The sequence below is a fragment of the Tupaia chinensis genome, unplaced genomic scaffold (genome assembly GCF_000334495.1).
Source record: "Tupaia chinensis unplaced genomic scaffold, TupChi_1.0 Scaffold000383_1, whole genome shotgun sequence".
Taxonomy (NCBI): Eukaryota; Metazoa; Chordata; class Mammalia; order Scandentia; family Tupaiidae; genus Tupaia; species Tupaia belangeri.
Genome location: NW_006159885.1, coordinates 242,665 through 254,292, shown reverse-complemented (window position 1 = coordinate 254,292; position 11,628 = coordinate 242,665). Strand labels below are relative to the sequence as shown.

The 11,628-nt window shown below is 38.3% G+C and overlaps 1 protein-coding gene across 1 annotated transcript in view; it reads right to left on the bottom strand.

Moving 5' to 3' along the window:
• The window catches only part of CA10 (carbonic anhydrase 10 (inactive)), a 601,034-nt gene that overhangs the window by 503,424 nt on the left and 85,982 nt on the right, over positions 1-11,628 (bottom strand). Inside the window, exon 2 of the mRNA XM_006153596.3 lies at positions 853-927. Within this exon, the coding sequence (XP_006153658.1) occupies positions 853-927 (75 nt within the window). The remainder of the gene's footprint in view (positions 1-852; positions 928-11,628) is intronic.

Sequence of the window (11,628 nt, the reverse complement as noted above, 5' to 3'; positions counted from 1 at the left end):
GAAAGAGGACAAAGGCTCTGTCTTTCTTCTTTTTTTTTTTTTTTGAGAGTTTTTTTTTTCTCTCGCTATAGCGTGCATGCGCTCGCCAGACAGACAGAGAGAGACATAGAGACAGAAAGCGAGAAATCACCCCCCAGGGGGGATGGTCATGCCGCAATCCCTTCTCCTCCATTCTCCTCTTGGGATCTTGAGCACGCACGCACATGTGCCCAGCGTGAGTTTTAAGCCACCGGGTCCGGGACGCGAACCACGGTTGACTACGTGGGAGTCCAGCGACATAGCCATTACGCTAACTGCTGGTTCCCTTACTTCTAAAGTCACAATATGTTTCTGGCTCTAAGTTGTCTTTGGTTCTCGATCCTCTGCACCCATGCCAACAGCATCTGCTTTGTGTATCATTTTCAGCTGGTGGTTGATTCAATCTAAGCCATGACCATGGGTGTTACTGGGTAATGTGAGTGATAGCATGCATCCCTGCAAACTTCACTGCCACGGTCAGCCTTTCCATGGTTCCTGTTTCATTAACATTAAGACATATCTCTTCCTTATTTAACCAGATGCCAAGAGACAGAGCTTCAGCTCTCAATCGTCTATACTTTTCTCCTTGACATAACCTTCTGTTGATGAAAAGATTGGGGTTGTAGGCTTAGAGGGGTAAAATGTGTTCTGGGTTAGGTTGCTACTCTCAAACTTTCTCTTGGTGGAATATTCATTTGACATAAGTTAGACATTACTGGCTTTTGTAATATATTTTATACCGTGTAGAAAATGTAAAATTCTGTAAATAACAGTAATGTTCATTCAAATTATTTTTAAAAATAAATCAAATAAAGAGAATAAATGTGTATTTACCTGGAACAAAGCTTCCCTGGACCACCTCCTTGTACGCCCACCAGCCTTCATGGATTTTTGGTGAATTCTGTTGAGCTAAAAGAAAAGCAAAAGAGAAGATACTAAGATGGTAGGACAGAAGTGCTATGTCCTACTTGGCTGTCCAAGTAAGAAGAGTGAATAGTGAATATCCATGAAACAATCCTTTTCTACCCCAAAGTCATACTATACTAGCAACCCTCCTCCCATTAATTTATTTTATTTTATTTTTTCAAGTAGATCATTAACATGTAAATATATTGTCAGAGATCTTTTATAAGGCATACTTAGATATTTCGATTGATATGAAAGAATAATTATGTAGTTTGTGCTACTTGTCAGTTTCTTCCTCACCTACCCCCACCCCCGACTCACACACACACACACACACACACACACACATATGCACACACACCGTCTGCTGGAGTTGAGAGCAGGTAAATACCATTCACAGGTTGGGCAAGAACTCTTTTGGTGCACAAAACTTTTGTGTTTGGAGAAGCTGGAAGTTTGCTGGAGGGTCAAGCTAGATGACTAAAGGGTAAAACCAGTCAACTTTCCTCAGTTTTTAGGAAAATGAAAACAAGTATCTAGATAACAATGGTGAAGGTTTAGAGGACTCAAGATATTAGGAAATATATAGGGACCTGTGAGGTCATTACTGGATAACCACACAATGATCTTTGGGTTTCTGACAGCTAATGGGGAAAGTGAGATTATTCCATTATGGGGTCATGTATACTTCAAAGTGTAGGTGACACATAAACTTGTATTTATCCCTCTATTAATTAAATTGCATTTATATTTCAGTCCTTAGTTACATTAAAGGAAAATAAGGTCTATTCAACCACACTTGTAATTTGGCAAGTGTTACAGCAAATGTTAAACCTTCACTTGAATTTCCTTCACTGAATCTTATTTTTCTCTTTTTCTTTTTACCCCCATTCTCCCTCTTTGAAGACTCAGATATAAGAATTACCATTATAGGTTAGAGAAAATGAGTACAAGACAATGGATTTGAGAGCAAGGCTTTGTGTAGACAAGATTTGCTAAGTTCCTTGAGCTTCCACAAGGGCTAGTATGTCTGAGCTCTAAGTGTTTTGTAGCACAGAGAAGATACTTTTCTGCCTCTGACATTCAGACCCTTACAGTGTGTATCTCAGTGGTTTAAGGGGTATTTATGAACTAGGATGGATAAAAAAGAAGTCAAGCCTACCCTGGAATTGAAGGCATAGGGGACTTTAAAACAAATAGAAGTGGACAAAGCACCTACTTAAGGATCTGGAAGTGTGTCATCTCTCAAGTTGCTGTGCACAAATCAAGGGCATGGATGTATCAATGCACGTTGCATTTCCTAGTATTCTGACATCCCACGTGGCCTGGATGAGGTTCAGATATTTCTGCAGCCCCTGAGATAGAACCTGAAGGCAGATGTGTTGAAAGACAGTGCATCTGCTCTGGGGCAGCAGGTAAAGGGGAAAGTGACCTCAAAGCAGAGCCAGGAAAGCGTCTGTCCAGCCAGATATACAAGTAGAAGGCTCAATAGAGACTCTTGAGTATTTGTTAGCACCAAGGAAAGTCAAGGAGATCTGAAGTTAGCCAAGAGGCCTTTAGGTATGATCAAGTCAAGAAAACAGATTAAGATATGACTGCAGAGTTCAGCAAGTGTATTTCAGTAGCACTCATAGGAACATAAAAGGAATCCTAAAGACTTAGAAATCTGTGAGGTCAGATAGTACCTAATGTACTCAATCCTAATGACACTTTTTGGAAACACATTTTGTAATGCTCAATTTGACTATAATTAAATAAAATGCATAGACAAGACAACCTACAAACCCAAACTTATTTTTTTCAAGAGAGAGATTTTTGCTATAGGGCATGTGCACTCACCAGACAGAGAGAGAGTGAGACAGAGAGATAGAAAGTGAGGAATCACCCCCTGAGGGAGATGGCCACACCACAATTCCTTCTCTTCTTCCTCCAGCTTCCTCTTGGTATCTTGGGCATGCATACACACACACCTGGTGTAAATTTTAAGTTGCCAGGTCTGGGACTTAAACCATAGTCACCTGCATGGGAGTACAGTGACATAACCATTACACCATCTGCTGGTATAATACCAAAACTTGGTATTTTACTAAACTGAACTTCAGCCCTACTATGCAGGACATAAAGTATGTCCCAAGGTTAGAAAGATTCAGATTTCTTCAAGCCCAAAAGCAGTGCACCGTGAACATCTAACAGTTTTGCATCAGAAATAAGCTAGGACTGGTTTTTGTTATCAAAGAGAGGAAGCTTTTGAGTTTTATAAAATTTACCAGGTTTTGCCCAGTGAGGATTGTTGCCTATCATTAAACAATTGAACCATATCTCCAGCTTTCTCCTTTTATTGTCAGAGCCAGCTGTTGAAGAAGCTGCACTCTGCTGCATATTTTTCATTATTCTAAGTAAGAATCCACTCAACAATCAAAAGTTTTGTTTTACATTAAAATGTTAACTAAGTTGTCTTATAAAAATTTTGGTTCATGGTATTTACACACACATTTCAAAACTCAACACAGTGTTTTAGCATATAAAGAGAAATAGAAGAAATGTAATTTATAATCCAGTATAATGTGTACATATATGTATATGTGTGTGTGCGTACACACACACACATAAATGCCATATTTCTTTTGTATGCCATATTTCAATAAGTAAATGCTTGAACATGATACACTAGAGCACAGATTAGAAAAGTAGTGTCTGATAGCCAAATATAGTGCATTGCTTAATTCTGAACCATTTAAATGCTAAGAGTAGTTTTACACATTTAGATGTTTGAACAAACAAAATAATAATATCTTGTGACAAAATAATATCTTGTGACTTGACCACGGTTTGAGTCCTAGACCTGGTGGCTTAAAACTCATGCTGTGTGTGTGTGTGTGTGTGTGTGTGTGTGCATGCCCAAAATTCTGAGAAGTGACTGGAGGAGAAGGGATTGTAGTATGGTCATCCCTCCTGGGGGGTGATTTCTCATTCTCTGTCTCTCTGGCAAGTGCACACACCCTATAGCAAAAATCTTTCTCTCTCTCTCTAAAAAATAAAATAAAAAAATAAAAAAGAAAGAAAAAGAAAATTATATCATATTCAAATGTAGTTTCGATAAAAAAGTTTTGTTGGTATTTAGTCAGGCCTATTTAGGTATATATTGCCTGTGGCTGCATTCTCATTATAGAGGACATATCCAATAATTGCAACCATTGATACCATTTGGCCAGTAAAGCCTTCAATATTTCCTCTACAGCTCTTTACTGAAGTTTGTTGACTGCTAATTTACATACATACTGTCAAAAGAATGGTAATATAATTTATGTAATGCTTTAACTGTGATATAAAGGAGAAATATAAGCCACACAATTTATAATACAATATTATATATTTTAATGTGTAAATACTTGGGCAGGATATACTAGGAGATAAAATGAAGAAATTGGATGGTGAATAGAAACAGGTACAAATAATACTGCCATATTGTATTAGAGATTTTAGAATTCACAGGAGTATTGCTCACAGTGGTGTGACTTTACAAGATAGCAAACAACTCTTGGCCAAGTTTAGAACAAAGTAAAATACCTCTTTCTCTGAATCTGTAGTGTTTGCATTGCTGAATAACAAGGTACACATAAGAGATGCCTTATGCTTATATGTGAGATAGAGTTTTGAGTGTAGGAGCAGATAAATGAAAATGCTTTTTTACACACCTTAATGTCTGTTGGGACATGGGACAATTTATCATTGTTTGGGGCTATCTAAAAAATTGAAGAATATGTAGCATCTATGACCCCCTTTGATTGGTTTTCATTGCAAACTCTCATTACCAATCTCAAGTGTTCCCACCTATTTCCAAACTATTCCCCTAGGAAGAGTGATATGCCCATTGGTAATCACTGGCCTAAAAGGACTATTTATAGCACCATCTGTATGTATCAAAGGAGGTAGAGTAAATCATTACTTTGAAGACTACCAGAGGATAGCATTTTACCTAAATAGATGAAAGATCCACTTTTCCTATACATCTGAATTGTACTATTCTGTTGAGTACATTTGCTGCTCTATTACAAATTCAGATATTTTCTCTACTCTTTCCTGCCATTTGACCTATTCTTGACACTGTCTTCCTGAAAAAAAAAAAAAAAAAGCAGTAAGGAAAAAAAGAAAGCAAAAATGCTTGCTGTCAAAATGGCAAAAAGGAAAAGGTAAGTCTAATAAAATCTTGAGTAAGATGTCTAGGTTTTCAGATTTTTAGAGGTATTCAAACTCTCTTATATGCACACATGCACACACACGCACGTGACCACACACCCACACACAGTCTATAAGAAAGACCTATCAGTCTGACCAAAATATCACTTAAGAAACATCACTTGAAAGAAAGAAGGACCAGCAGTTAGTGTAATGGCTATGTTGCTGGAATCCCATGCAGTCGACCGCGGCTCGAGTCCTGGACCTGTGGCTTAAACTCACACCAGGCACATGAGTGTGTGTGCCGAAGATCTCAAGAGGAGAATGGAGGAGAAGGGATTGTGGCATGGCCATTCCCCCTCGGGGGTAATTGGTAATTTCTCACTTTCTGTATCTCTGTCTCTCTCTGTCTTCCTGGCGAGTGCACAGGCCCTATAGCAAAAACCTCTCCAAAAAAAGGAAAAAAAAAAAAAAGAAAAATAATAGTAACCTCCCAGACAATTACAAGTGTTGCAGCTGACAAGAGTATCACTGAAAGGCTCAATTCCATTCTGAAAATTGCAGAACCAGTTTGCTCTCTCTTCAACGCCAATCGCTGCTTCTTCAGCTATCCTATCCATTCAGAATCAGAATTCTGTAAGATTATGGCAGGTGACAAGGCAATCAGACTCCCCGAATAAAGTCTATTGTAATGGAAGAATGGAAGAGCTGTAGTTCCTGCTAGCTTTCTTTGACGAGCATTATGAAGGAACAAATTCACCCTCCAAAAATCAGTCAGCCCAAGCAGAACCCATTTGATGTCTATCAATTAGAAAATATGAGAGCCACAGGCTAGAGTTGAAAGAAAATGAAGGTGTTTTGTGTAATATGTTTTCAAATGCCCTTGGATGCTCAGTCTGGCCTCATACTGTTTGGTAATTTAGTAAGACAGAATGGCACATTTAAAAGGTACCTCATTTAAAGTTCTGCCACAGTATTACAAGAGGCTTATTTTAGATGGGACTCCTAGAGAAATACAAGATTCCGATTTTAACACCTCCTGTGGATCCTACACAGTCATTTTGTTGTTGTTTACACCTGATTTCCAGTGAGTGGAGAGCTGATTGAGAATTCAGCAGAGCACACAGGTGAACAGAGAGCTGACTTAGCTTCTGCAGCGTTTCTGCTTGTCTCTGCCTATGGATCGAAACTCCTTTACTTAACGTGCAACCCGCCTCTGGGAAAAATCCAGGTGTCTAATCAAAAAAATTGTGTTGACAATAAAAGCTGCCATTACTGCCAGATGAGTAGATATACATGGCAAGAGAAAACGTATTTCAATTTTATTCTACTTTTTGCATTGTGGCAGTTTGAGAACTTAAGTGTTTCAAAAATAAACTCAGATTCTGAGGATTTGGGAAGATAAAAAGTTTGTTGCATTTGCTTCTTGAAAAGATGAGGAAACTGAAGCACAGAGAAGGCATGTCATTTATCAAATTATAAGATCTTAGAACAGAAGCCAGCAAGTTTTTTCTGTGAAGGACCAGATAATAAATATCCTGGGTTTTGGTGGATAGGCCCACACTTGCTTTACAGAATGGAAAAGAATCAGGAGCAGACATCCTACCTTGAGAAATCAAAGCCATAACAAACCCACTTTTATTTAGCTGAATGTGTATCATTTAAAAGCAAAGGGGGGGGGAAGAATGTCATACCTGCGACTATTCATATCTCTGCCATTCCTTACTTTTCCTGAATCTATGAACAAGGATAAAACTCATTTTTATGGGACCTCCTACTTACTATAAAAATTAGACAGAATTTTCAGAATATCAAGGATTACACTGACTAACTGGGTGGCAAAATAAACCATTCCAAGCAGAGAATATGGGTCTGACCTGGAATCACCTTGCACATTGAACCAGACTCACAGAAGCTGAGGTCATCATTATATTTACATTGGGAGATGAAAGGAAGGAAGGAAGGAAGGTTGGTGGCAGGATAGCCTGAAATACTCTCACCTAGAAAGCTTAGCATGAGATCATGGTTAAGAGGCTCAAAGGTAAATGGAGCTGAAAACAACAACGGGAAAGTCCCTAACGTGACTGTCTCATAGCTCAATACTTCAGATTTCTGCAATTTGGAGTTACCACACGTTCCCATCTCATTTCTCAAAATCTTTGCACAACTTTTTCTACTGCTATCCTTAAACATATGCCATGTATATTGCTCTCTTGACACTTTCTACCACTCCCTATCTTTTTTTTTCTAGAACTCCCTCTTTACCTAGTTCTTCTTGACTTAGTTCTCAAAGCCTCACCTCACCAACTCCCACTCCTTTCAAGACACCTTTGCTGATCATTTGAACTCCCTTGTAATCTGTCACTTCCTTGAATTTCAGAACTGTTCATGCCTATCCGTCATTTGCCACTCTCGTTGATTCAGCAAACATTTATTGAGTACCTGTGATTGTCAGGCAGTGTTCTTAGCACTGAGGATATAAACAAAGTTCCTGTGTTCCAACATGTTACATTCTACTGCAGGGAGATAGAAAAAAAAAAAAAAAGCAGCAAATGAATTAAAATATAAAGAGAATATTACATAGGGGAATGTTCTCTGCAGAATAATTAAAGAGTGTGACATAATAGACAGTGAAGGGAAGAATACACTAAATTGTGTGATTGAGAATGTGACAAGAAGACATTAAATGACAACAGAGAGTTGGCCTAGTGAAGATCAACAGAGACAGTATTTCAGGTAGATTCAAAAACTCTAAGGATCAAGGAGTTTGGCTTTTTCAAGAAACATACAAGTGGCCATTATGGCTATGCCATCGTAGATGCACACAGAGAAAGGCTCAAGATAAGGCCTGGGAATAGATGTAGCGGCCCGGCAAAAGGTAATGGGGGCTTCAACTACGTGGTATCGGTGAATATACAAGAGTATATCAACCATACCAGAGGATTATCTTGAGAAAGACTTGGAAGGAAGAAAAAGAGAGTGATCTTGGCTAGCAGATGGTATATCACAGAATACTTGGTAGGCAGGGCTGAATTGAGAAGGCTTATGTGTGACTAGTGTGCTAGGTATTCACTTTTCAACAATTTGAGTAGTTGACATGTAAATATTTTCTCAAAAATATTTAAAACCATACTGTTTTTGCTGTTATAGAGTCACAAGATTATACAAAATTATAAGAAATACTTTGAACATTATCTTTATAATTCAGTATTTTGAAATTTTGAAGGTTGGTTATTAACTGTCAAGAACTATGGAGTATGAGCATTTTGATATGTAAAGAAAATGTAGGATAATGTAAAAATAAATTAATTTTTTTAAAAGTTCATAGAGAAATAGAACTAAAGGATGAATTTATTTCGTTGCAAAAAAAAATTGGAATTCCATGCACTGTTTGTTCATTGCATTCATTTTCCACAAACCTTTAGAAGATCCAATATATGTTTTAGTGGGCAAGAAAAAAGAACTCATTAGTGAATTAGATGAAAAAGGGGGATGGATGGTGGTGCAGCCATACAAAAAGCTGCTCTGTGAGGCTGACCTAAATGGAACATTTCTGGATTCATGCCCAGAGACTGGAGGACACCAGCACACAGACCCATGATCCGGGGCTGGCTGAGACTGATGGTGGAACACAGAGTCAAAAGTCTCTGGGGATGCTATCTCCCTGTCTCGTTTTCTTTCTTGCTCATGGAGGAAATAAATAAATAAACTTAACAAGAAAATTAGATTAGGGAAATTAAAGACAAAAAAAATTATCCTTTTTTGGCTGGAGTGACTAGATGCTGACAGTTATTGAAATGACAGGGGGACTAGCGGAGGAGTAGTTTGGGAGCATAGAGAGAAGAAAAAAATTTGTTTGAGATGGCCATTGAGCAGTTAGAGGACATGCCAAGGAGCCAGTTGGCTATAAAATGAGTTCTGAGGAGAGGTCAAAATGAGATAAATAGTTACGGCTTTTTGATGTACACATGCCATTTAAAGCCATGAGCCTAGAAGCAGTCACCAAGAAGAATGTGAAAATACATAGAAAGAGACAAAAACAGATACAGAATAGGGCACTGAGAGGGTCGATATCTGGAGGCTGAATAGAAGAGGAAAATCCAAAGGGAGATTGAGATGGAGAGGCCAATAAGGATGGGGAAAGGAAAGTAAAAACAAGAGAGAAAATAGTAGTTTGATATAATTTCTTGTACTTTTATTTTTCTCTCTTTTTTCTCTATGAGTTTAAAGTAGTTTTACATTTATGTAAATATTTTACAAACAGAATACAGAGTTATATATATTCTAAACATGTATTTCCCTATCCCTATTAGTAACATCTTATGTTAGTAAAGTACATTTGTCACAATTAACAAACCAATATTGGGGCCAGCAGGTGACATGGTTTCTAAGGCACTAGACTCTCACATGGCCAACCATAGTTCAAGACTTGAATATGGCAGATTGAAATTTACACCTGGTGCATGTTGCATGCATGCCCAAAATCCAGAGGAGAAAATGGAGTAGAAGAGATTGTGGCATGGCCATAACCTCTGGAGTGTGATTTCTTGCTTTCTGTCTCTCTGGTGAGCATACACGTCCTTTAGCAAAAATCTCTCCAAATCAAAAGAACCAATATTGAAACATTATTATTAACTAAAGCCCATGTCTCATTTATATTTCCTATGTTTCTAACCCACTGTCCTCTTTCTGTTCTAAGATCCCATGTTACATTTAGTTGTCATAGCTTCTTTTTTATTTTTAATTTTTTTAGATGTATTTGCTATAGGGCACGTGTGCTCACCAGAAAGACAGAGAGAGACAGAGAGGAAGAAAGTGAGAAATCATGCCCCAGGGGGGAATGCCATGCCATAATCTTTTCTCCTCCATTCTCCTCTCGGGATCCTGGGCATACACACACAATGCACCTGGCATGAGTTTAAGCCACCGGGCCCGGGACTCGAATTGCTATTGACTACATGGGAGTCCAGTGACATAGCCATTACTCCAACTGCTGGTCCCACTTCTCATCTCTTCTTAATCTCCTCTTGTCTGTAATAATTTCTTCACATACTTTTAACTTGTATTCCCCTGTTGCTCTGTCTCTCTGACTACATTAAAATGTATCTACCATAATGTAACACATATACTAAGTGCACTGGCAAAGTGTTTGGTAAATTCTTTTTATTGAGAGATTTTTTTGCAATAGGGCATGTGCACTTGCCAGAAACACAGAGAGAGACAGAGAGACAGAAAGTGAGAAATCCCCGCCCCCTCATCGGATGGCCACGCTGCAATCTCTTCTCCTCCATTCTCTTATTGGGATCTTGGGCATGCATGCACACTTGCCTGGTGTGAGTTTAAGCCACCGGATCCAGGACTCAAACCGCAGTCAACTACATGGGAGTCCAGGGACTAACTGCTGGTCCCTGGTAAATATTTCTTTAATAAATCCAGGAAGAGGAGAAAGACATGTAAAACACAGTTTAGAAATGCTACTCAGAAGTTTTATAGGCCTATCTACCCTTCAGACTGCTCTCTTCTTTTCCAAGAAATATGTTTAATGTTAACTGGCCTTAGAATTAAGGAACATTCACTCAAGTAATAACAATAGTGGAACACAAAAGAAAAGAGACAAAAAGATTATCTCTAATTTATGTTTGTAATAGTATAGGTATAATGCTTTTTTTTTCCTTCTTCTTTTCCCAAATAATACTTCTTGAGTTACTTTCCCATTCTTATTTTTAATACATACATACTAGTACTCATGGCAGATATATCATAATATACTAATTATTCTCTTGCCATTGGCCATTCAATTGTTTGAATATTGCAATGAACTTTTTGAAGTCCAGAGCTTCCCCTGCTCCCTTTTGTTAGAATCTTACTTTAGAATCCTAATATCAAAATCTTGATCAAGGGACATAAGTGTGTATATTAAATTACTTTGTAAAAAAATGTTACAACAATCTGCATTACCACAGTAATAGAAGTGGTTATTTATTTATTTATTTATTCTTTTTTTGGAGAGGTTTTTGCTATAGGGCACGTGCGCTCACCAGACAGAGAGAGACAGAGAGACAGAAAGTGATAAATCACCCCCCAGGGGGGATGACCACGCCGCAATCCCTTCTCCACCATTCTCCTCTCGGGGTCCTGGGCACGCATGCACATGCGCCCGGCGTGAGTTTAAGCCACCGGGTCCAGGACTCAAACCGCGGTCGACTATGTGGGAGTCCAGCAAAACATTACGTTAACTGCTGGTCCCAGAAGTGGTTATTTTTGAAAACAAAATATTGTGGTACTCTGAAGACAATAAATGGCAACATAATTATTGCTAAGCCATTTAAAAGTAATTTTGACTTCTGATAAATAGGCAACTAATTAAGAAACATTACAGCTCTGATGAATGGTTCTTCAATTTGTTAATAGGGTCTATTCATGTTTTAAAATAGATATGTGAAACTTGAGCCCCAAGAGTTTAAGTGCATGGCTAGGTTCACTCAGTCTACCATAAATCTTAGCAATGAAATGAATGAGTATGTGCTG